Raw genomic sequence first — 27,944 nt, 5'->3', positions numbered from 1 at the left:
ATAGGGAGTGGAATAGGGGTTGAAGGGGTATGTTGGTGTTGCATAGGGAATGAGTGGGTGTAGAGGCTGTGTAGTATGAGGTGCAGTGTAAGCAGGTGAGTGTAAGTTTGTGTTTGCCATGTTAACTCTAGCTTGTGTTGTCAGTGTGGGCTGACCAAGTCTCTCATATGTAAAGATCTGTCTAGGTTGTCGGTCCCGGCTTGACCTTCTGACCTCTGTCTGGTGGTCTGGCATGGCATTAACCAGAGGCTGTTCTCCCTGCACATCAGCATATCCATCTTGCTCCTCAGGTTCCATTTCAACAGACTGGACTTCATCCCGTTCAGATTCTACTGTCTCTGCTTCTCTTACAGGTACAGGATCCACTTCAGGTAAGTAGTCTACATTAACTCTCACCTCTTTACGTACAGGTACCGGAACTGGGTGAGTCACGGTGATGGCTGGTTGTTGTTGTGGGGCTACCGTAGGTATCCTCTCAGCTGGTATCCTCAGCCAGTAACAAGGACCATTGGAGTCGGAATCTGAGTCAGAGTCTGAATCTGCTTCTTGCAGTGGGTCTGCACACTCTGGGGTGGTACGTCGAGTTTGATATTTCCTTTTCTGGGTTGTCTTCTCATGGGCGGCCTGGCGTGGAGTCTCTTCGACTGGAAGGTCATTTACGAGTAAAAGCAGATTGCGATGTAGTGTTCTTGTCTTTTTCTGGTCCCCGGACTCGGGATACACTACGTACACTGGGTTATCAGCAAACTGTTCTTTCACGACATAGATGGCCTTCTCCCAGTAGGATCGTAGCTTTCCTGGTCCACCACGCTGGCTCAGGTTCCTGACTAAGACCCGATCGCCAGGCTGTAGCACCACTCCTCTTGCTCGCCTGTCATAGAGCACTTTGCCTTTGGCGCTGGCCTGCTTGCTGTTCTCATTGGCAATCCGATAGGCCTCAGACATCTGCTTTGCCCACTTCTTTGCATATCCCTTTGGCGAGTCAGGCTCTGTGTCTTCAAGCAACCCAAATAGAAGATCAATGGGGAGACGAGGATGACGGCCATAAAGGAGAAAGAAGGGCGAGAAGCCTGTCGACTCGTGTCGAGTACAATTGTACGCATGGACAACTCTCGGGATCTGGTCTTTCCATCGTTCTTTCTCTTTGTCGGTCAACGTTCTCAACATCTGTAGGATCGTCCGATTGAACCGCTCTGCAGGGTTCCCCTGAGGATGATATGGCGATGTTCTTGAATGACGAATGCCTGACAGCTGCTGGAGAGTACGGAACAGTTCATTCTCAAATTCACGGCCTTGATCGTGGTGTAACTTTGAGGGATATCCAAAGCGGAGGACGAAGTCATTAAAGATGCGCTCAGCCGCTGTCTTTCCACTCTTATTCTTCGTCGGGTAGGCCTGAGCGAATCTTGTAAAATGATCAACGACCACTAGAATATACTCATAGCCACCACGGCTGGTCTCCAGATGTAAGTAGTCGATACACACCAACTCTAATGGTGAGCTTGATGTGATACTACCCATTGGGGCGCGAACATGAGTAACTGGCTTCTTTGACTTTATGCATGGACATTTCTTAGTGATGTGGTCCTCAATTTCTCTTGCCATGAATGGCCAATAGAATCTCTCTCTAGCGAGGTTTAGGACCCTTTCTGTGCCAACGTGAGCCATCTCATTGTGAAGTTTCTTCAAGACAAGGTCTTTGTACTTGGTGGGGAGTACCAACTGCTTTCTGCCATTGGCATGCCTGTACAGGAGACCATTTTCCAAGACTAGCTTTCCCCATTCATGGAACAGCCTTTTTGTAGCTCCACTCGCAGCTTTCCGTATCTCATCAGTCAAGGGTGTACCTGCCTCTTTCAACTTGATTATTTCACTGATGGCTTCATCCGCACGTTGCGCTCCTGCAAGCTCATCATGGCTGATTGAATTCAAGTGATCGAGGGGAAGAGACTGGTCGGCTTGGGAGGAGATGTTCAGAGCCGCCACCCAGGCTACGTCTTTCTGTTTGGCTACTTTACTCCCATCCCAGACAGCACGAACCACGTCTTCAGAACAGTCTTTGGTACAAGACTCAGCATATGCTTCAATGTCTAAAGGGAGACGTGACAGGGTGTCAGCATCTATGTTAGACTTGCCTGGTCTGTACTTTATGTCGAATCTGAAATCTGAGAGTTCCCCAACCCACCGATGGCCTACAGCGTTTAGCTTTGCTGTGGTCATTACATAAGTAAGTGGATTGTTGTCTGTATATATTGTGAAGTGAGGTGCATAAAATAGATAATCTCGGAATTTTTCACACACAGCCCACTTCAGGGCAAGGAACTCTAGCTTTCCACTGTGCAGATGGTAGTTTCGTTCAGCTGCAGTTAAAGTCCTGGACCCGTACCCGATAACTCTCAACTTGCCATCCTGGTGTTGGTAAAGGATTGCGCCCAGTCCCTGGTCTGAAGCATCTGTGTGTAATACAAAAGGTGCATTGAAGTTGGGGTACGCCAACACAGGGGGGCTAACAAGGAGAGAAACAAGTCGGTCAAGGGCTTGCTGGTGTTCAGCGCTCCACTCCACGGGTGTTCTGGACGGTAGTTGTGGACCTTTGCCTCTACCACGCTCTACAGTTGCTTGTCCTGGCTTGACTTGTAGTAGCTCATAGATGGGCTTTGCTATCCTTGAAAAGTCCTGGATGTAAGAGCGGTAATAACCCAGGAAGCCAGTGAGCTTTCTCACATCTCCAACTGTCTGTGGCGTCCTGCTGGCTAATGATCGCACTGCATCCAGGTCTTTGGGATCGATTCTCACTCCCTGAGCTGATACAAGGCGACCCACATACCTTACTTCTCGTCGAAACAGCTCACACTTTTCAGGTCTTAGCTTCACCCCGTGTCTCTTCAAGGCTCGAAGTACTTTGCGGACCCCTTCCACATGCTCATCAAAGCTTTTCGCGTAGCAAAGCACATCATCAAGATACGGGAGACAGCAATCATCTCTCAAGGGACCTAGCATCTCTTCCATACTCCGCTGGAAAGCTGCAGGGGCGTTCGAGAGGCCAAACGGGATACGGACCCATTCATACAGCCCCCAGGGTGTAATGAAAGCGGTGAGGTGCTGAGAGTCTTTGGCAACGAAACCTTGATGGTAGGCTTTTCCTTGGTCGAGGATGCTGAACCAGGAATAGCCACCAAGGGTGTCAGTCAAGTCTTGTATCCTAGGTAAAGGATGTCGATCAGGGATTGTTTTCTGATTCAAGAGACGATAATCTATGCAGAGGCGGAGCGTACCATCTTTTTTACGGACACAGACCACTGGTGCAGCATAAGAGGACTTTGACTTGACAACCCAGCCTTTCATCAGCAAGTCTTGTACGTACTCTTTCACCTCTTTAAACAGTGGCTTGGGGACAGAGGAATATGCCCTCTGCACTGGAATCTCGTCCTTGAGGTTGATCGACATCTGCAAACTGGGAATACAGCCAATATCATGACTGTCTCGAGCAAAAGCAGCTGATTCTTCCCACAACATTTTCTTTACTTTGTCTTGTTCTTCTTCACTAAGGTGGCTGAGATCCACGGGAGGTTGCCACAAAGCTGGAGCAGGTTGAGCAGGGGGTGTCGTTGCTGCATTAGCTACTACTCTGGGCATGTACATCTCCTGTGGGTTAGTCTCAATCACCCTAGCAACAGTCTGGACGCTGCCCAGGACGGTCTTCCTCGGTATGATGACAGGATGCTTTGTACTATTTCTTACTGGTATTGTGACATAAGGTCGCTTCGCCGGTTGCATTTCAAGCAGGCCCTCCCCAATCTCCAATTCTGTGAGATGTGCGTTGTTTTCTTCAGGTTCAAACAAGAGAAGGGGGTCCGACTGATCTACAGCCGGCGGGATCTGACACTTGACCCAGGCAACTTGTCCAGCTGGAACTGCAGTGTCATAGTTGCCAGTTCTTAGCAGTCCTGGACACATGGATGGTTTGTCTGTCTGAATGAAGTTCACCAACAGCTCCACCTGATCCACAGAGGCAGATATGGAATCAGAGAGGAGTGTGGTGAGGGCTGGAAGAAACTCGGTTGGTCTATCCTGAACTACTTCCTCTAGCACATTGAACCCAAGGATTGGCTGTTCAAGCGTAATGCTACTGATGAGGAAAGGCACCATTATAGACTGGCTAAGAGCAGAATTTCCAGCAAAGCTGACTGCGATGAGGACCCAGCCATCAAAAGGAAGGACTCCTCCGTTCACAGCTTGTATTTCCAGCTCTTCATCATCAAAGATTTCACTGAGGGGCCTCACCGGTGCATCTGGTAGGTACTTATTTTTCCAGTTTCTATCAATCATGCTCACCTGAGCTCCGGTGTCTAATAATGCATCGACTGTCAAGCCATTCAGGTCACATCGTGCAAGGGCCTTGGCGCCTATAAACTTGGCTAGACGCCTGCTTGTCTGAGTGGGTAGGGAAAGGGGAGACTGGGGGTTGTTTTCACTGTTCACTTTCGGTCTTTTATTCACTAAACTCTCCCTTGCAGGACTCTCAGAGCTGAATACATTGCACTTAACACTGTGGGACTGAACATGAGGCCCGGTCACTGCTTGTCCCGTTGCAGCGACCGGCTCCAGTTTTCCTGACGCTTCGGCTTCTTCAGGCAACCTACTGCTCTGTGACCGTCTTCACCACAGTGAAAACAGTGGGTGCAACCTGGGAGACTCTGTGCGAGGCAATTGGCACAGCTATACGACTTTGGTTTCCTTTGCTCCACTTGAGTTTTGCAGTGATGGCAAGGTTCAGAATTTTTAATCTGCTGTGGCCGCTGCAGTAGCTCAACTTTAGTAATTAACTCTGCTACTTTTTCAGTTAACTGCTGGAGTGCATTAGCCTTTGGCTGTTTATCTGGAGCATCTTTCTTTGCACCACTGCCTTGTGCAGCTGCGACTTCAACCTCCACGAGCTCGGTGCTACGCACACTTACTTGTTTCTGTTTCACGTCTGGCCCCAAACGTCTCTGTCGCTCATTCTCTGTGTTTGTTATCTTCATCATTTGTTTCAGAATTATCTCGTCAGACACACTGCTATCAGAAAGCAACGTTTTAAGTTCCCTGCGTATGTCATTATGTCTATGGCTAAGGCCTTGATATATGGTGTGTAGGAAAATGTCTTGAACTGTGTTCGCATTGTACTTCACTTCTGTGTCGGCGTGTTTTGAAGCAAAAAGGATCTTTTGTTTCAGACCTATGACACGGTACAAGAACTGTTGGGGAGATTCACTGTCATTTTGTCTCGTGCACATCAGCTCTTGGAAGAGCTCTGTGTTGCTTCGCCCACCTAAGTGGGACTGCAGGAAGCCCTTCAGCTCATCTATAGTCAAGTCGTCTTTGTGCATTAGCATGTCTTTAAAGTGGCCTGGTTTGATAATCCTGAGAATGCCTCTCAGTATTTCAGTCTCACTAAACTGGTCTTTTACTCCGTCATCAATTTGTCTGCATATATTGTTGTAGCTGAGGTCTGAGCTCTGATCACCGATCTGTCCACCTTGAACCTTGAACTCACGTCGCAGCATTGAGAGATCTCGAAAGGGGACGAGTCGGTCATGTCTGTCATGTGCATGTTCAGGTGTGTGTTTGGTGTCAGATAGTGGTGTAGGATGTATTAGTGTAGGTGTGAGAGTGGGTGGTGATGTGGGGTTGTTAATGTACTGTAGAAAACTAGCAAGCATTTTCTGTAACTCGACTGTGTCTGTGTTCTGTGTGGTGACAGTGTGTGTGAGTGGTGGAATGGTGGTTGGTGAGGGAGTAGCTGGGCTAACCTCAGCCGTGTGGGGTGTGTTAGTATTGGAAATCCTAGCTGTGGCATCATCAGTTGTCACATCATCACTAACTACACCTGACTGACCTGTTGTCACATTCTCACTCACTGACATTACATTGTGCGTATCAACATCCTCTACTATCTTAGACTGAGCATTACGAACCTGAATGACATTATTCACAGTATCATTTAACTCCAACAACACTGCCATACCTGAATCCTCAGACTGCATAAGAGTGTCACTTTTCATGAAGGCTAGGATGTGCTCGAAGCAACTTTCTTCCTCACCAACCTGAAGCGTAGATGGATCCTTCCCCAGCACAGGACCAACACTCTGAGCCAGTTGGAAAAGTTCATCGGCCGTCAGAGTGAGCAGACTCTTCTTGATGTCCCACACCAAGCCTTTTCTCCCACCGTCCGCCATGACTGCTTTTCCGTCTTCCTCTCCGTTGGTCTCCCTTCCAGGCAGCTGATTCACACGTGGCTCCAGGTCTGGTCCAGTTGCTTGGCACTGTTGTAGCTTCACAGGCACTAGTGGTGGATGCACAGCCTGTGCATCTGGGATGATGGATTGTTGAGGTAGGTTGTGTCTTCACACACCGCAGGGCAGAGGAGGCGCTGACATTGGATGTAGAACCCTATCTTCCTCCAGGTACATGGGCTGAAGAGTCGTCGGGTCCCGGAACACTTCACACGGTTGATTCTGGTTGTGCTTGTAGCCTGCGCATCTAACGCCGCTCCCCGTACGGGCCACCAAAAATCTGTAACAGGTACCGTAGCAACGGCACCGTGGTTGACAGATAATCTCCTGTAACACTGGGATGCAGGAGAGAAATAAGGAGACGGCTAGTTATGTCCAAGGATCTTGCAGCAATTTATTAAAGTTTCTTTATGACATGTTCAACTTGTTCAGTGTTCAATGTCCTTTAAACATTTCAATAAATTTCAGTGTCCATGTCAATATCCTTCAGTACAAATCCCATAACAAAATAAATCTCTTTATCAAATACATGTTCACTTACTGTTCGGCTTAGTAGTGTTTTTAACTATTTATCACAAATGAAATACATGGACAATGGTAATATTTACCAGCTTAATGTGAAAGTTATTTTTTAACTCCTTATGAAAGTATTTAACTTCGTTTTAAATCAAGACAGTACTGCATATCACCTCCAGAACTGTTAAGTGCTTAAAATAAACCAAATTTCATTTTTAAACAGTCACCTTTTTTCTTCCTGAACTCACTGAGCAATAAAACATTTTAAAACTAATGGTGGGGACCTTACAGACAGCAAAATAAACAGTACACATCAAAATTGTAAGTTTCAAAAGTACTACTGAAGTGTATGTTCATGTGGGAGAAGTGTGTGTGTGTGTGTTAAACTGGCTGATTCCTACTGCCATGCACGCCATGCGTGATCACTGTACTGTTGCTTGGCTAGGTTTTGCCTCTGTGTTTCAAACGTTGTTAAACACTATTATAAAATGTCTCATTCAAAGACTACTTAACTGAAACAGTTCAGTACCATCCCAAATACATTTCAGCATGGCTAGTTTTCATATTTAGAGTGCTTTTGTACATTTACCAACCTGGGATGCAGGAGAGAAATAAGGAGACGGCTAGTTATGTCCAAGGATCTTGCAGCAATGAAGCAAGACGCATAGAAGACGCTAAACCCATCACCCGCCCTCGCCCCCTGCTGGTATGGAGTAAACATTACAGCATACACACAAAATAGAAAACTCAAACCAGTGCACAAGTAAATGTAAAACTCTTGGGGTACTTATTCAAAAATAAAATACAACAATTTGGATCCAAAATAAAAGACAATAATTTATTCTCTTATTCTTGTTTACACAACACAAATGTGACACTTTTGTGGTCGTCACATATACATAGAATTGTTAGCTAAGCGCTAACAATTATCCCTGCACAATGAATGAGTGGCTCATCTGGTGGAGGCTGAAGGGTTCAGCAGAGGTAGAGAGTGGCCACAGGCAAGGGAGCGGGGGACAGAGCTCCACTGACTGGTGGGCTGTGCCCACTGGTGAAGCCACTTTCCAGAAGCTTTCCAGTAAATGTTATACAAGTTAGGGCTGCTTAAACAAATGCTGAATCCCTCATTTTATTAGTCTTGGGGAATAGAAAGAATGTGAGCTGGTCTATGCAGAGTACCTTCTCCACGCAATGCAGACTGGACACATTTTTGTGGTGCTGTCAGCTCCAGCCAGCACACTAACTGGCAAAAGAGTGTTGAGAGCAGCATGTCAGGCACGAGTTTAGCTTCAGACTGGAACTCATGGCTTTATATGAACGTTGCTTTGGGAGGAGTTAATGTTTAGTATTGTTAATTAGTTAGTTAGTTCCAATAAGTGGGCAGGGTTGAGAAAAAAAATGAATAGACTGATACCTAAACTTTGAATCTAATACAAGAGACCACTGCCTTTTTTATTATATTTGTATAAATCATTTTCTACACAAACAACAATTTGAACTGTAGAATTTTTAAATCTTGTCATAGCTAGCTACTATACCAATACTGAAAGCTCTACCATGCTACTCAAACGCTTGTGATCTGCTCCATTTCAATTAGATAGGATTTTTTTTTCCACAAATTACTTTTTAATATTTGGAAATTAAGATTGTGAGGCCTGTGTGTCCGCCCACACACAGGCGACGAACATACCTTCCACTACACACTGCGACTTCTTCTACATGTTTTTGTAAGCCACTGAAGGATTTAAAAATATGCAAAACAGTTACATAACATTTCTAAATTATTAACTTCTTTATGTGGCTTAGACACAGAGTTGGAGATATAAATGCCTTATGTAAGGTCTTATATTATTAAAGAGGACAAGTTTCAGTGGTGTATGTGCTGAGGTCCAAGTGTGGGCTCATAATTGCTTAAGAGATCCGAGCTATTTATAGTCGTAGCACCCCACAACATTGACATCATGCAAATTTTTGTTATTCTGGCATCTCACTGGATCACCCTAGCACTGAATATGATTTTCCAAAAGCTCACAGAGAGACACTCCAAAGCTCTGCAGATTGAATCATGGGATATGTGACATGCTGGCAACGAAGACTAAGAGTCAGTACTCATGACATTAGTGTAAGAGAATGGTGAAGCAGACCACTTAACTTCCCATTTGGGCTGTACCATCCTCTTTACCACGTGCCATGTAAAACTAAAAGTTCTCATCAAATTTTTTAGCCACGCTAAGAGCGATGGAAAGGTTGGTCAGTCGGTTGTTGGTCCACTATTGTCCAGAGTGTTTAACTATTTAATATTATTCAGCTTTTATTATTACCAAATGACCTGACAACTCTTTGATGGATCACCATGACATCTGGCAGATATTAAGATTGAATCCTAATGACTTTGTTGACTTACACTGCCACCATGAGGTTGACGTTTGTGGTTTTGTGTGAAAGGTCTCTGCAGTTGGACCACCATGAAATTTGGTACAGATGTTAACGTTCCTCTCAGGACGAACTAAAATAACTTGGTGACGCCTTTTGGCAGCTTCTCATCTAGCGCCATCACCTGGTCATTTTCTTTTTAAATGGTAATGCTTTAGTTTACAGTGTGACTCAATACCAGGTAAACAAATGACATTCCCATCATCCTCAGCTGTACTGTATTTGGTGAATGGCAGTGAAATAACTCTCAAAGTGCGTATAGACAAAGAGCAATGTAAAAATTTCATCATGTGTGATTCACACAAATTTGAATGCTGGACATTTTGTGCAGTTCATGTTGATTAGCCGCAAATAGCTAACACAACCACTGTTTGGATGTTAGCTTTAAGACAACAGAAAACAAATTTGTTTTAAGGCACTTGAAGAGCATTTCAGACTGAAAGAATATAGGTGCTGCTGAAATTAACAGTAGGAGAAAAGTAATATGTTTTTTGATCATTAAAACATGTAAACCTATTCTTGTAGACACCTAAACTAAAAGTATGAACCTAACAATGAGCATGATATGGTCTCTTTAAGACACTGTTTTTTCATAAAACATATTTGTCAACACTTCCCTCACACTAAACCATCTCCTCACTAAATGTTTCCTTGCATTCACTTGTTCTTATCCATCTGGAATAAGAGTACATTCAGTGAGGACATCAGGAACTTTCACAGCAGCCTCCGACTGAACGCATGCTCCTTCAACACGATGCTGCCTCTTCACAAATCAAGCCTGAAATATTCCCTTGTGTTGACCTGCTCAGTTCCTTTACCTGCGTCACTGAAGCCTAAGACAAGATGCTGATTGATTGCTTTCAGCAGGGGAGCAGTGATGAAAATATCTACAGTCCAGTGAAGAAAAAAAAGAAGGGAAAGGCTACAAACACAGAACCAACACACACAGTCTACTCTTTAAAAATGCATTTTTTCTAAATTTTAATTTGAGCGACCTCAGTTGACCTGAAGAAGGGTATAAAAAAACCTCCCTGTGACTTATTTATAAAGGAACACAGGAAAATTGTGTAACGAAATGTGTGTTAACTCGTTTGCAGTCTTGCCATATCGTCTCCTGGAAATGACTATTAAATGCTTCCCTGCTGTTTCTCCACTTTCATTTTTAGCATCTTTATTTCCTGGTTCAAAAGCTAATTTCTAAACAGAAAATGTTGCTTCACAGATGAGGAAAGTTCCAAATATGGAAATCTACACTTCCCTGGATGTTGTCTGTGATGTGTGATTGATTGATTCAGGTTATTATTTCTACTAGTTAGGACTGAGAGAAGGGCAGTCTTGAGTGTTGTACTGAACAATGCAAAGACTATTCTGTCATGTAAAGCATTTTAAGCTTTTTGTGCGTCATTTGACACCATCTGCATTTTATGAGTTTTGAACATGCAGGAAAGGACAGAGTCAGGTGACCTTCATCATTCATCGTTATAGTCAGGTGACCTTTGCTATCATGGTAACAATAATGAACACATGGTTATCATTGTGAAATGGTGGCTGTTTGCATATTTTTAGGCACCAAAACTTCTTAGCTAGCTTCACAAAAAGATCATGGTTTGGTTCTAACTTGCGTTGCGTTATGTGACTAACATTACATGCGTGACATTAGTTTAATGCTATGTAAATTAGCTTTCAGATGCAAGTTCAAATAAGTCAACACTGTCTTCTGAGCCATCCATCTACTCCACCATCTCCATATGCAGACTTTCTTGTATTTATATTACATCAGCTGACATTTTTTTCTCTATGACATTCATGCCTAACATGACACTCAAAAAGCAAAAAATACACTGTGAAAACACATAAAAGGACTTAAGACACTGGTGTGTTATTTATATGCCATTGGGTGAGACCAGGCTGCTCCTATTCACTGCTACCACATGTTGATGGGACGCTACATCACTTCCTATTAGGGGTGGGGAAAAAAATTACTTAAGTATTTTGATTCATTCCTGAATCGATTCTAGAGCTTAGTCCGTTGATAAGAATTACCATTAATGCTGAAAACAGAAATTAGCATCGCGACCACGATAATATAATCTTATATAAACAAGAAACAAACAATCCCTCATCGTTAACATAAAAACAAGTGTGCTCATATTTACAGGCATGTATTTCCTATGCTCTGTGGAAACAAACCAATAGCTGCTCAGGTCACATTGCTAACTCAGTCTGCTACCGTGCAACTGAAACACTTCACACTGACCAGCTACAGCAATGTCAAAGGGTCAAAACCCAAACTCACATTTCCCAGTGGGTTTAAAAATACAGCCACCACTAGGTGTGTGTATGTGTGTATATATTTTATTCTATTATTATAATAGAATGCTAAAAATAAATAATAAAACAATGCTGCTGAAATGTGATGTACATTGTTTTTTTTTCCCATGACCTAGTTTTAAAAAAGCGAACAAAAGTCGCAATAAATCAGAATATCGAATCTCAGTACTTGTAGAATCCTCATAGTTAGGAATTGCAAAACATATTGAATCTGCACCCCAGTACTGAGATAGCATCAAATCGGGTGAATCGTTCCAGCCCTACTTGCTACTAGGGTTGCAACGGTATACTGGTTTCACAGTATGAACACACAAACACAAGACACAACAAATAACACAATAATGCAAAAGAAAACACAATCAACATTGGTCAAAAACAAAAATAGGAAAGACAAACTATAGAGTTACAGTCATTGATAACATGACTGAAAACACATGCTATTTGTTTCAAAATGGGAGAACTAATATGTAGAGGTGAATTTTGAGAAACTGGGCTTCATGTACCAATGTTTTGAGATTCTACTATCCTGATGTGACGGCCAACATGGCACTTGGTGTAAAATCCACAAAGTGCACAGTGCATGCAAACAATTCATCTCAGACCTAGTATCATATCGGTCTGTGTATATGCACACATATAAATCAAACGCTTGCCCGACTTGGCTCTTTAATAACCCTCGGTTTCTTTTCCAATTTGCAACATTTATTGTGGGCACAACTACCACGGAGCTTTAAAGGCACATTGAAGTCATAGCAACAACAAGAATGGTGAAAAGCAGAGAATAGCATGGTTCAACATGCAGGAGACAAATCCCCTTAAAGACATGGGCAAGTATCATTCAACAGAACAGAGGGTTACTTTCATAAGCCTAATGCTTTTAAATGAAGGTTAGGGGTTGAAATGATTCTTTATGTTCTGTGAAACTGAGTTTAGATTCACACCAACACTCAACAGTTTGCATTGTGGTTATACTTTCCTCAATACATGGGAGTACAGAGGAGAGAAAAAAATCCTCTAACCCTGTTGTGCGGATGCACTGTGTAGGCTGCCAGGGTCTTTTACTCAGGCTTCCAATAATATTGGTTAATTGCTAGATTTCTCTAGCTTCTCTCAACTTGCATCACGAGTAGGCGTGGAAGAGTTTACAGCAGGGGTATATTGCTGCTGACAGAATACAGTGTTCTCATTCTCTATCTCTCTTAATTGTCATTCCCTGCTCACAGGCACATTGCTCTGGCACATTCCCTTGAGAGAGGTTTCCCCAGAATCTACGTAAAAGGATTCCTTCCCACGCCATGGTCTTAGGAACATCTCATTTTCATCCTCCCGCGCCTTGCTCATGCACACACGCACTCCCTCTCACCCTGGCATTGTGTCCTCGTGTCTCCCTGTTCTCTCTTTTCTCTCTCTCTCTCCACTTCTTAACTTCTCCGGGCTTCTCTCTACTCCCCCCACCCCCTCACATCTTATAGATCCTCCGTGGGAGGCAGCATCTCCCTCACACTGCCGGCGTGGGCCCTTACTCTGACAAATGACATGCCGGGCCCACCAGCTTTGCGTGGGGGGAGAAAAGCTTTAAGTTAGGGAGGAATGGATTTGATTGGATGGTGGAACTCAGGGGCTGCATCTCGGCGAGCAGCATTTGATTGGGCTCAGGCAAGAAGTGAGAAATACAGGGAGTACTGCTTTACTATATCACACCTACAGGATGTTTTAAGAAATAATGACCACAAACTAAACACTGCTCAAAATGGTCAAGCTGTCAGCTGGGACTATAAAAATGTATGGCAAAAACATGATTAATAGTAGTATAAACATTTGTCTAGACAGCCTGTAACATAAGCTTTAACTTGTGTTTTGGTGTAGTTTATATTTTTCAATAAATCACTTACGAGTGTTCCTTGGCTAACCGCTCGGCCAGAGAAATTGCTGTAGGATCTCGGTCTAGAGCCAGGACTGTGACTTCAGGAGCCATATTCAGTATTGCTTTGGTATGACCACCACCTCCAAATGTCATGTCCAGGACCACCTACATGCGAGAAAGCAAGAAAACAACACATTATTCTCACACCACGACTCCATATACGCTCTTAATCATCACCATCTTATCATCACAATGTTGGTTCTTCATTTAGGTGCTTTAAGTGATGCACTGACGAGTGTCATCTTAAATGAGATGTTTCCAAATCTGTCTTATCTCAGGGTATTTAATGTCAATGTTAAAGCTGAAATTAATTGAAATTGCCGATAGGTCTGTAAATTTAAGGTAGACTTCCTCAGTATACAGAGATTGAACTGATAAAGAGGGGGTTGTCTTTGTACGTGCAAAATGGAAGAGCGGTGCTCATTACATAGTTACAGTTTTCTTCCTGATCATATTTAATGTTCGATCCTTAACGTCTTGCCATTTTGGGATGAATATTAGGTCATATTTCGAAACTGGAAAAAAAAGCTTCAAAGCATTGAAACTCGGTGTTTGACTGTGTTTAACTCAGTGGCTGTACGAACATGAATAAGCTGCTAGCTTGTTTACGATCGTAGTAGCATGCAAACGTTACATACATTTTTTACACGTTCAAACTCAACCAAATGCAAATACAAAATAATGTTTGCAGAGATTTGAACATTTTTTTCAGCGAATGAAAACATTATGCAAGCCTTCAAAACTTAATGTCAATATTGCAAAACCTTTCAACCTATTCCAAGCTATCAAACGCTGACTGTCAACCTTTGGAAGATTTTTTTTTGTTTTTGTTTTTCAGTTTTAAAACATGACATGATATTCATCCCGTATGCCTGCATGTCTGGACTGATGATAAATTAATGATACATTTTCTGCTCACAATGCAATGTAACATTTTTAATCAACATATCATTACCATATTCTGCCTAACAGCTCCACATCCTGTACGAGAGGCAAACAGCAAGGTTAAAAATCCTCCGCAAGTTCTTTTTATGTTGTGTTTTTTTTCTGCCCTTTGCATTTTAAAACACTGTGATAGATTAAAAATTCATTGTGGGAAAAGTTCATCTGGAAAAAAAGCCCACTGACACAAGATAAACATGGCAGGGCCAGCATTTGTTGAATCATTATTTGAATTATCTATAATGCCTTCCAAGTTCTGGCAAATGCTGATTATTTGCATTCCAGTCCCACTGCAGTGTTTCTGAAAACCAACTAAACCATTAATTATCCATCTGTAACAAAAGACACCATTAAAAACAAAACTTCAATCTTCATCAGAACTAAACATATATTTCAATCAGTTGAAAACTGTTCTAATCAAAATTAAGAACAGTGGATCACATTATGTGTAAAGTAAAATGTGCTCCTTCTAGTCACAAACGCACAGAGAATTATCATCTAGCTCTACGGAGCATTTAGCCACAACTCTACTGAACTTAGGTCCACTCCCAGAGCTCTCATCAGTCTAATTTCCAGCAGCAGGAGGATAAAACTCCAATAAACCCCAGGGTTTCAACCAGGAAACTTATAAGAGTTCTTGTCAATTTTCAGGTTGCAATTGTGACTGGGAAACTGCAATATATCTGACTTTGCACTCGCTATTAAGGAATCACCTGCAAACCAGACAAATATGGATACCCCACATTAGCCAAAGACCGTCGCTCTATGTGACTGAACCATAATTGAATGGATATGGTGTTATCATGTCAATGCATGATATTTACACATCAGTATTTTAATCCTCACATGACCAACTCTGTAATCATACAACCGTCTTGATGACATCAACACTCGGAAGTCGTTAACGTTGGAATCTTTCTCATTTCTACCAGTATTCCATCTCTCAGACCTTCTTTATCATTTCAATTCATGAGATCACCTGATTAAATAAAGGTCAAATATAAATACATATATATATATCCCGTATGAACATGAACACAGCATGAGTGCTGCCAGCCCCATCACTTCGAGAAACCGTGTGCATATTCGGCCTACAGTCACCACTTAACGAGGACACTTGTCAGTCCTAAACAGTGCAGTGGTGAGTTTTTCCCTTTCATATCTGTCTTGACTGTGACCGACTGAGGCTTTTGCCTTGAATTTCCTTACTGATGAAAACGTGCTGCTCTGATTATTTAAGGAAAAGCACATGTACAATGCAATCAATCATCTATTCAGCTGAATCAGACAGATCGTCTCGTGTTCAATTTAGTTGTGAATTCATGGTCTAAACAGTTGGGTCACTGATCACACGTGGAGGTGCTCTATATTTCAAGTGCAATATTCATGTACCAAGAGGTACCATGATGATGGTGTAGCCCCCAAACAAAAAATATTATTCTATATTGAACATGCAGCAGTGTTAAACAATGTATGAAAATGCTCCTAGTTTTTCAACTAAAAAGTCCTCTAAAGAGAGTCTTGTAAAAAGTAAAAACTATACCACTCAGTGGCACCACAGCAATGGTTCGTCTCACTTTGCCAACAACACGCTAGCTGAACCTCCACCCAGGGCCCCATTTTCATGCCGACGCAACGACCAGTATAAGCAGCTTTACGACCCATATTTTCCTGACCTTGAAATTCACTTTTCCTGTTTGTCTTGTATTCTGGTGCCAAGCAAAAGCACATGGTGCACAAGTATGAAGCAAAATAGCAGGTGGGCTTGCCCACACGCCATGTGCCCAAGACCTACTGCTCTGCCCTTGTCGTTGCCTTTGCACGATTAAATTAGGATAAATAGTTATTTAGTTATGGTTATTTTCATACCCATCTGAAAAATAATACTGTTCTGCATTGCTTCTATCTTTGGTTACAGGGATGAAGACAATTCTTGATGCATGCCACCAAAAACACTGTTAGAGTTTGTAGTGAAAACCACTAGACATCATATTTACAATGCATTTCTTCCCAATGACAATGACATTAATATTTTAAAAGTGTATTTTAAAACTGTTCAATGTTAGCTCTCTACTTAACTGTGTGTCTTTCAAACAGAACAATCGCCAGAATTCTACTGAATAAGTAATAAGGTCAGCAAAAAGACCTTATTACTCTCTTAAATCAGCAAAAACAAAATGCATGCTTGCTTTGTGTAGTATGCACTTTGTATTAATGAATGAACATGTTTATAAATTTGTGAATAACTACTTCAGAATATTCTTGTATTAGCATGTCACTGTTACAGTGAGTTACATGCATTTATTAACTGTTAAACACCATTTATCTGGCATTTCATGAGAGGAAGGGAGTGGGAAAATGTCTAATACCTACCAGCCATTCTGCATCTGCTGTTCATCAGGTAGCTGTAAACTCAGCTGTATTCATAGTTTAACACATGCAAAGCAGAAAACATCTCCTGTCCAGGCATATTTCCTTATATATTTTCCTGACTGCTGCTGCTACAAAAAATAAAATCGCTGCCCTGCACTGTCTGTACAGTCTGAGAATAATCAGTCTGTTTGAATAATTGGTTGGATTATGCTTTACTTCTTATCATTTGAATTTTTTGCTCTGTGATTTATTACAGTCAGCAAATGGCTGGGAACAGATGTAAAATGACACAAAAGGAAATGGCAACTATTCCCCACAAAAACATTAAACATGTCGATCGATAGTGACGTTGAAGGTGGGGTGTGTGCGTGCATGTGTGAGGGAAGAAGTGATCAATGGCGGTTCCCTCTCCTTTCCAGCGCACAGCAGCAGATGGGGAGGGGGTGTGGGCTAGTGGGATGAGTCACACGCATAATGAACTTGCCTGTTGTGCTATTCAATACAAAAAAGGAAAACGAAAACAGAAACACAAACAGCAAAGTAGGCTGGCTTTTATCGAAACAGTCGACACAAGCAACCGGGAGATAAACTAGTCCTCTGCTGGAGTGTGCAGCACTTGTCACAACAATCTTTTGTCACATCTTGAGGAAGCTGTGGCCAAAAGAACAAAGGTAAAGCCTATTTATGTCACTGGTGCAAATGATAGAACAGACTGCCAACTGATGATGCTCAATATTCTTAGAAGTGGTTGGCTGGAAGTATAAATACTGTATGTTTATTCACATTTGCATCACTGCTGCACTGAACACAGACTCTATCCATCTTTATGAGGTTAAATACAAGTTTCACCTCCTTCACTCACACTCTCACTAAGCTCAGAATTAAGTGCGTGCAACCAAGAATTGAGAATGGTATGTTTACAAGGTCATTTGTAAGGTAAATGAATGAAAATCTCGTCCCCCTCACCCTGAGGGAAAGCAAGCTTCTTCAAAAGCCCTGAATGCTGTTGTGAAAATCTTCCCCTTCTCTCAAAAAGCCTGCTGCTCCTGCCACCAGATGGACAAAACAACTTCTTGCAAAGATTTGGTGATAATGGGTTTGGCATTTGTGATGATGATTGACACCAAACTTGGGAGTGAGTCACTCACATTGATATTTCATACGGAGGGGGTGTCAGCGAGGCTCTCACCTAGATGAGGCCTTCCCAGAGAAAGCAGCAGACTGGAAGGAAGCCCGAAAATAACGTGGGTCATCTCAGGCTCTAAATTCAGAGATGACACCTAAAATAAAAGTAATTATTGTTGTGTCATTTGTATTCTGTTTAGGGTGTGTAATATCTGCCTTTCCCAGCAGAGGGAATAGGAGAGTTAGGAGTTGTCCAAGTGGTGCAGTCCAACAGTGAAGCTGCAAGGTGCTATAATGCAGGACAACTCAGCACTCACCCCACAGCATTCTCAAGGAGAGCTTTTCTACCCAAAAGGAAAATGTATGCAAGTTATAGACTTTTATTTGGTGTGTTGAATCAGAAACACGAGTAAGAGCGTCTATTTAGAGAGATTTCACAAACACAAAACATGGCAAAAGTATAATTTTTGCATTAATGAGATGTTGCAAACATAACACATCTCGTACAAGAGTAAATAATATCCTGGCCATATGGAAAAAGGGGCCTCATCTCAAGTCTTCTTATGGTTGAATTCATTAGGAAAAGGGGAACAGGAACCTGATAGAAGGCTGAGTACTCACCTAAATCCTACTTGTGACTCCCCAGCCCAGGTCAGTTACAGTGGGGGATCTAAAATGTCATTGAGGGGAGTTTTTACAGATCTTGTTACACTAACACACAGACCATTAGGGAGACAGATACACAGGTACAGGATCGCTTTTCTTGTCGCGTCCGTTGCCATGGCAAGAGTGGAGGTAACCGGTTTGCATTTCTTTCTCTGTCACACAAAGTTCATGGCTTCAGATACAAGTGCACACAAATTTCAGCTGGGTTTGCAGCATCAAAGCATGGTATGAACACATGAAGGTGGCGGTTGTGATTATGGGGATGATGGTGGTTTTATCAACTGCAGAGAGCAGGGAAGGGTGGAAATATCTGCCCGTTGTCTTTGTGCACTTGACACTGGGCATAAATCTCACACTTAAAACTGCTGCTGTGCTCAAACTAAAGTATATCAAGATTATCTCACAATAAAATGACAACATGGTTATATGTAAACCATCTTCTTACAGGATTGTCTGTTTCTCTACAGCTTCCTTCCACATGTTGAACTTTACTTTTACAGGGTGCAGGTGAGTTTTTCCTCTATCTACTTTATTTAAATGAATGTAATAGGTGTGTACATTTGTCTTGCAGGCAGGAGGCGGAGGTGGGGGTGGGGTGCACAGAGCAGATGGCCAGTGAGAGCAGACAAACTCAAAAGGCATGAAAGCTTCCTGCAATTACTCTGTCAAGAGATTATATTGATGGTCATCAGCGATGTCTGAGATGCATGCAGCCTTTTGCCTCAACCCCCCTAAATTTAAACTAAACATACTAGCTGTGTGTTTGAAAGTAAGACGGAGAGAGTGAGTGAATGAGTGAACAAGTGATACAGGAGCACAAAAATGTTGACAAAACTCTTTGCCACAGGGCTCCTTTCAAATGCCTCTCTGTACGTTAAGATAATCTCTCTTTTGTTGAAGGAATGCTGCAGAGTTACAACAAATACTTTCATTCCTCATCTATTCAGTGCTGTTTGCACTCTTTTGGCACAAGTTTAAATAAAAGGCACTTGAAGAGGTATTTGAGCTAGTTAGGACAAGACACGTCTGCACGCGTAACAACAGCATTTGCTCATTTTGCCTCCTAAGACACCCATCTGAGGTTTGTAGGTCATTCCCAAACAAATAAATGAGAATCAGTGAGTCCTAACAGAGGCACTTGGAAGACATGAAGAAAGGCCGGCTTTTTTCAGACTCTGGAAGTACATATTTGAGAATATTAAAAATATTTTAGCATTGCTTTTTTTGAAGTGTCCTCTGATTTTACCAAGTTGAGTAGGCTAATGAAAAACTGAAATTAATCATGGAAATTTGAGGAAGTAAAAAAGTGACGGAGCTGTTAAAGAACTTTGTTGACTTATAATTTACGATGAATGTGCATCAATAAGGGAATAAGGACAGGGGGAAGAAAATTCAACTATAGGGTTCAAACAAATTGGGGTAGGGGCAACAAACAAAGTTGTGGAATGCTCCAAAAACACCTGTTTGGATCATTCCACAGGTAAACAGGTTGATTGAAGACAGGTGATAGCATCATGATTGGGTATGAAGGAGCATACTGGAAAGGCTCAGTCATTCACAAGCGAGGATGGATAAAGGCCTGTAATAAGGTGGGATGAAGGATACACTATTGGCCAGTTCCTCAATCCTCTTGTTGCTCAACCACTTTAGTTTGCAGTTAAGTATCATGAACACGAATGAATGGATTATTGCCATTAAATTTGGTGCTGATATTCATAGTCCCCCAACGGATAAATCCTAATTTTGAGAAAGTTATCATGCAAATTGTAGGTGACAAATGATTAAATGTGTGCTGGTGCTGAGCAAACAGGAAAGGGAGTTGAAAAATCAAAAAAACTCTTAAAAGATAAATATGAGAGTAAAATAGATGTTTTTTTATTCATGTTATCGACCGTTTTGAAGTAGAGTTAAGCTTGGTATTATTTATTTATGTGTTTTAATGTGCTTTTGAGTCCTACGTAAGACTATATAGGACTTCATCAAACTTGCTGCACCTGGGACTATCCAGACATGGATTCCCCTCCAGGCCCTTATGAAACTATCCACTGCTTTTAAAGGGGTTGTGAAGAGATGATATGATGAAGTGCTTTTGAAGCCTGCCTTAAGTCAACCTACGAATAATGTATTCTACTTTTTTGTCTCAAGTTATTTATCAGTGTCAGTCACTGCACTGTTTCTGTTCATGTTTTTTAAGCAAGCATACTGGGTCACACTGTCTTGCTGGAAAAGCTCCCACATCTGCCAACATGTACGCACAGGTATAACAAGGCTGACAAAGGTAAACACTCCTGGGGAGCAAATGAAATCTAATGAAGGCATAATGCTAAACACAGGGCTACTATATCAATCCTACTGACTATTCGCACAAATTTCTGAGAGGTTTACACTAAACTAGAGTTGCATCTAATGATTCATTCAACGATTCACGGTCCCAAGAAGACACCAGACCCAAAGGGGTGTCTGTTGTCCTGCCAATTTAAAAAAGTGTTCATCTTACAATTAAATGCCACCGTTAAAATAGCAATAGGAAAAAAATCCCATTTGAGACCGCCATGATTATTCAATTATCACAGCTTTCACCATTTGATTTTTGATTGGTCAGCACCAATCATGATCCAATTATTCACAAAACAATGATGCCATGATTGTGTAAAGGAAGCAACAGCAAGATGCAACTGAAGTGTTGTAAATGTGTATAATATACTGCACAGCCTGCATGTCTGCTATGAACACTGAAAGAAAGGATCTCTGAGTGATACCCAATCTTAAAGTTCTAATGTATTAACTTGTGAGAAAAACATCTAAATGTTGGGCTGTCTTCACTGGCTGGCCTTCTGGGGAAAACTGTTGACAAAGTCACACACACTGAGCAGGCATTCTTGTGTCTACTATTAAACCAGTATTTGGTCTTTTTTCTAGAGACATCCCTTTTTTGGATTGGCTGCAACAGGACATTGGCTATTGGTCTACAGAAGTGTGTGTTCCCAGTGTAGCACAGGGCAGGACATACTGGAAAACTATCTAAACAATTTCAGGAAGCTGGCTAGTCTGGTAGTCACAGTGTCTCCCAGCACCATATATAGCAAATGTCAGGCACAATCTGTTATGAAACACATAGGCATGGTTAAGTGTCTTTATGTTCCTCCTGATGTCACCTTGCTTTAAGCTCAGGACAGAATCATAAAGGTTCATAAAGCCATGGACATAAAGCATCTTATTAACTGTATCTATGGAAAAAGACTGAAGGCATGATTAGGTCAACATAAGCTACACAAAGTAACACTGTGACAGGAAATATATCAAAAGTCGGTTAAACCGGCTTTGTTACAGTTCCTACATGGGTATAAGAAAAAAGCACTGCATGGACACATAGTACAAAGCTCAACATTTATATGTTGAAGGTCAGACAGGAAAATGTAAACTGAACAAAAATGTAAATGCATCACTTCTGTTTTCGCTCCCTTTTTTCATGAGTTAAAATTAAAGATGTAAGACTTTTTCGAGGCACACAGGTTTATTTCCTCGTTTTGTTAGTGGGCACTTCTTCTTTGCCAAGAAAAAACATCCACCTGACAGACATGGCATATCAAGATGCTTATTAAACAGCAAGATTATTACACAGGTGTACCTTGGGCAGGTCAGAATAAAAGGCTACTCTAAAATGTGCAGTTTTATTACACAATACTAGGCCATAGGTGTCACAAGTTTTGAGTGAGCGTGCAGGTGGCATGCTGACTGCAGGAATGTCCACCAGAGCTGTTGACTGTGGACTGAATGTTCATATCACATTTCACTTCTTAGCTTGCAAGATCCACCCAGACAGCTGGTGCAAAATATGCATATCTGCAGACCTAGTCATGTGAAATCCACAGTTCAGTGCAGAACTACACATTATAGAGTGGCCTTTCATTGTGACCAGCCTGGCACACCTGTTCAATATTGCAAGCCACTTAATCAGCATCTTGATATCCCACATCTGTCAGGTAGTTGGATTATCTTGGCAAAGGAGAAGTGCTCACTAACACAGATTTAAACAGATTTGTGCTCACAATTTCAGACATGTAAGCCTTTTGTGTGCATAGAAAACGTTTTTGACCTTTTGTTTCAACTTGTGAAAAATGGAAGCGAAAACAAGCTTTTGTCTACTATGTCAACCATAATAAACAATCAAATGTCCTGATATATGGAAATAAGGAGACATAGGTAAAGAATGGAGACATCTCCTCCCCCGAGTCTGTTATTTTCAACCTCAAGTCAACTCTTCCTGTATTATCTTGCTTATACAATGGACAGTTACCATAGCATAAAGGTTGTGTTAGGGCGAAGGAGCATGAAGCTTGGCCTGATGGAGTAGTGAGGAACAACACCAATCTGTGCCTGTTTAAGAGCCTCTTAGTCAATAAGAGGCAAACCTCTTTGTTTCAAATTTTAGAAAACATCTTCGGTAGCAGTACAACAAAGGCAAACCCACAGCTATCCGAGCTAATCCTTAGTTTGCCATTATTGTAAATGACCTGCAATAGAAAAAATCCCCTTTAAATATAATAATGAAAACCTCCAGACAAAATGAAAGTCCAAATGTGATAAAAATCCAACAAAAGAAAGAACACAGAAGTGGAGATACTTCAACAGGACATCTGTCAGACAGCACTGTAATGCAAATGGGCCAGCCCACGGTTTGACTTTGACACACAGAAACACACCATCTCTCCATCTACTGTAAGAGGGCTATGATCATGACTGTTCCACCTGAGTATGAATGTACTGTGATTGTGTTTCTGATTTTCTGGTCACTCGGTTGAGGAAAATAAGCAGGAGAAGAAAAGGCCAGAAACTGAATTTTATTTGAAAAACAGAAGAAAAGATGAATTTTAATGCTATTCAAGCTCTCACAGGGAGAAAGCTACATAACTTAGTTAGTTGGGAAATTTAACTTCTAGTCATAATTGAGACCGGCACACTCCTGCACACAACTACTTTTGAATGAGCCGATTTCAAACAGATCTATGTGCACTCTTTTCTTGAGATACTTTCTTCTTCTGTGCTTTTATTTTTCCAATAGGGACATGAGCGGGGGCTCTGGTTAATACGACTTCATGAGACAACCATACTGTGGTGAACTGAAAACTAATCTAAAATAATAACAAGATGAGCTATGGTGAAGGTTCAAGACTGTTAACAGATTCTTGTGCTTTCAGCTCAGGTGGATAATTTTTTACATTTTGTGCATAAGTGTGCCATGAACGCTGTCCAAGGTGCTGATCCTGGGACAGCCAGGGATGTGTGAGCTGGCAGAGGATGCTCAACACTGTCCCTTAAGTTAGGTAAATTGGTGACAAAAACGTTGAGGGTCATTTGCAATCAGTGTGCAGAAGCAACATTGTTGCACCCAAATTACTTGCTGAGGTGACCAATTGGAAGCGTAGCAGTGGAATCAGTCAAGAGTTCAGAGCCCTAATTGTGTATCACTTTCTCACTATATATGGTCACACTTGTTGAAGTAGGAAGTCAAAAGCCGTAATGACTCCTAATTAAACGGATGGTTGAATGATTAGTTGCCTTGCTGTAATAATTGCTTTTGACACAATTGCTTTAACTCACCTGCTAACCCTACATTTGCAGCTTGAGTGTCATTATAACCTGGTGGCAAGAAGGAGGACATGAAAATATACTGTATTGTGCCACGTTATCCAAGCCTCTGGAGTTTTTTCTAGATGTTACCAGTGCTATTCAAAACATCCGTACCTTCCTTTACATGATGCGTTGCTAAATTTTGGAGTGACTTTGCACCAGAAGTGTCCAAAAACACAGTCTGACTCTCTGGATGTAGAGTAATGGGTAAATGCTTTCCATTAGCTGACTATTTCAGGTGTGCAGGCCAATACACTGTCTGTGTGTTACCATTGTCAAAATCCCTGCCACCGCAAGAAACAACAACCACCCCCAAGCTAGCAACCTACACTCCAATCTTTGCCGAAAATGGCAAGATGGACAAGAAAAGCTAGCAGCTGTTATCTTTTCGTTTGCAGGGATTTAGCCATTTTAATGCCAAGCCTTGCCTCTCCACATACAAATGTTCCACCAAAACAGGTCCCCGACACTATTTTGGCAAGGGTGCTGTCGCTGCATCCTGGGCTTAGCGCTGCCCAAGATGATTGTGATTGGTCTAAAACAGACATGTCCAAACTAGTCCATAAAGGGCCGTGTGGCTGCAAGGTTTTTGTTCCAACCAGTCAAGAGGTCACCTAATTATCAGCTGAAGACTGAGATCAGCTGATTAAATGAGTGTGCTCCTCCATGGTTGGAATGAAAACCTGCAGCCATAGCTGAAAAAAATTCATACTATTATGTGACAACTATCTTGTTCTTGTAGTATTAAATGTTGGGTGACTCTTTTCTGGATTTCATCCTTTTGCCTCTAACTTTATGGGCTAATGGATTGTTTTAAAGCTTCATGTACGGCTGCTGATATATTATGAAGATTCTTGTGATATTGTGAAGTAATCTCCCCTCGCTCTGCTCACAGTCAAGTCAAACATCCTCAACCCTCTCACATTTTCTTTCTGTTCCTACTCTTCTCTTCTTTATTTACTCTTTTTTCTCACCACCACTTTCAGATAATTCTGCCTTTGTTCTATGGTTACATTTGTTATATTTTTCAATAAAAATCTGATGGCAAAAAGGAAAACCCCGGTCCCTTTTCCTCCTCTACATAAAGCTCATAAAGCCCATGTCAAGCATCCACCCACTTTAAGGAGTCAGGAGACTGGCTCTTACACCACGGTGGTGCTGAGGAGATCCCTGGAGAAACAGGGATAGCAGGCACTTGCATCTTCTCCGAAACTATGAGCCAATAACTCAATATTTACTGTACGTGGGCAACCCAAGGCAACGATTAGTCTTTCTACCATTTTATAGGCTGCTTGCATTGTGAGAAAGTAATCATATTTAAAAGTAATTATATTTAAATCATGATGAATTAATCTAGCTTCTCTGGGAACTATTTTGATAAAGTATTAAGACTTTCTTTCTGTCAAAATTAAAACATAGCTTGATGTATGTAAAGTAGCTGCTTTAAAAGCTATTCCAGAGCATTAGGTTGTGTTCATGTGCAATTCAGTTGAATTTGGGGCCACTGAATAACCAAAACATCCTAGATGCATAGGATTATCATCTGCACTGTAAGGTAATCACATTATCAAGCAGCAATATGTGTGTCAAATTGATGTGAATAGCATTTTCATTTACCTGGCACATTTTAAACCTTTGCAAATAAAGTGATTTACAGGGGATAGTAAAGCATTGTGGGGATCTGATTTGGAGGCAATGAGTGACAGCTGGGAAAGAACTGATTGGACACTGAAAGAAATGGAAAGGGAGGGACCTCTACTGTGTGCATGAGTCATCACTCTCCACCCCCACCCCCTAGCCAAACTGTCTGTTTTTGTCTTGCAGGTTGGAGATTTACTGAGCTACATTTTCTCTGCTGGAAAGATTCATTTTTGCATAAAACTAATTGCAGACACAGGCTTAACAATGCAGACTTAACAAGCTAATTACTGTGAGTAACATCATCATCATCAAATTTGTAGATGCATTACAACAAAGGTCCAGTGACTGATAAAAATTACTTTACAGTCAGTGCAAGATACCCTAAATATATATGTATGTGTTTATTTATAACAATATCAATGTTTAATGATCATATTTATTATAACAGTGTCATATATCAGGGGGGTCCTGAGCCAGCTATAACATAGTTACACAAAGAGAGATTTTCAAAATGTTCCTATACCAGCCCGTCTGGAATAAACTATAATGTTATAATACCAAAAATGTATTTGAAAAACTGTATGTACTAATACAAAAAACAGATTCTTTTGTACACTCAGCAGTGGCTCGAGGATACACAGCCTTACATCAGCCGAGACTACAGCCTCACTTCTGTGCTGCGTAGCTGTGGGAGACAGTCATTCATGATAATCACATTAATGTTTCCCACAGTCTAGCAGGTTAGTTTAGGGTTGAAAATAGGGGCAAGAGGGTTGCAGTGTGTGAAATCCTCCTCATTACTGTGATTAGTCAAATCACAATTTTCACAACTGAGCTGGTTTGTAAATATCCAAGAGGACAATATTTGTGCATTGTACTTGACGTTTGGTTAACAAACTCAGATATTATTATTTTATTAATTATGAAACTTACTGCTGCAATGTTTAAGCCTTCATTCATTTAAAATTGTGTTTTGCTTTGTAACTTTACTTGGTTGTCTGACCTTCACCATGCAGAATGACGTATGTGCAGTTTGACACTAGATGGCTGTTTTCACATTCATCTGCTGAAGTTGGAAACCGTCTCTGTGCTTATCTCAGATCTTAACCTCGATTTTGTGACGTCACAACTATTTTGGGAGCCAATCGTCAACCAGGGTGAAACATACACAAGTGTGATGTGGAAACATGAATCCTCCAGTGCACTTACATTGAGAATGGCCTTTTCAGTGAAGTATGAGACATCTTATGTCTAATAGTTGAATGTCTGACACCAAAAGTATTTGCATGTTCAGAGATTGTGGATTTTTCAATAAGAGTGCAGGGGTATAGCTAATTTTTAGTCTTTTTGCCTATATAATTTAATTGTAGTTTTTTTTTAATGTCTTAAAACACTGCAACTGGACAAAGAGAAAGGGAAGTGTAGGAAGGACACTCTGCGCCATCCTTTTTTATGCGAAATCACACACTGGTGGAGTCTTGATATACGTTGCCGTAGATGGGCGTGCACTGAGATACGGCACTACCACAATTTCCAGCATCAACTCACATCATCTATCCTCAAAAAGTAGACGTTCACTCCCTGGCTCATAACAGCTGTAACTGTACCTTCACCTTCACTTACTCTGTCTGTATGAAACAATTGCTATGCGCTATAAGCGTCAATAAACATGATGAGATGCGTGTTAAAATAATAAGATGTGTTTAACTATTTAAAAAAAATGAGCAGCATTAGAATTTCCTGGTCTGCTGCCCTGACAATGAAGGCATGGTTAAGTTTAAGCAACAAAAATCCCTCGGTTGTAATTAGAGGCAGATCACAGTCATTATGGGGACGGTATGGTTAAGTTTATACGACTACAACTACTAGAATAATGTTAGGAAAAGATCACTTTCACGAAGAAAGCAACATTGAGTGTGGGTAAGAGAGAAGATGCAAAGCGTGGTTGCAACTGTCGAAGCAAACCCTACATAATGCCACTCCTCCCGACAACCTTTTGCTGCCCTGCATGTCATGCTACGTCAAGCTTTAGCACGAATGTAAACATAGGCCGTTTTAAGCAGTTTGAACTACCAATGCTGTGTTTT

General features: G+C 41.5%; 1 protein-coding gene across 1 annotated transcript in view; it reads right to left on the bottom strand.

Moving 5' to 3' along the window:
• Window positions 1–27,944, bottom strand: part of mettl15 (methyltransferase like 15) — a 59,217-nt gene that overhangs the window by 16,695 nt on the left and 14,578 nt on the right. The window contains exon 3 of the mRNA XM_041936389.1: window positions 13,448–13,584. Coding sequence (XP_041792323.1) covers window positions 13,448–13,584 — 137 coding nt within the window. The remainder of the gene's footprint in view (window positions 1–13,447; window positions 13,585–27,944) is intronic.

Source organism: Chelmon rostratus, chromosome 1 (genome assembly GCF_017976325.1).
Source record: "Chelmon rostratus isolate fCheRos1 chromosome 1, fCheRos1.pri, whole genome shotgun sequence".
Taxonomy (NCBI): Eukaryota; Metazoa; Chordata; class Actinopteri; order Chaetodontiformes; family Chaetodontidae; genus Chelmon; species Chelmon rostratus.
Note: the sequence above shows the minus strand (reverse complement) of the source record. Positions and strands in the feature narration are given on the sequence as shown.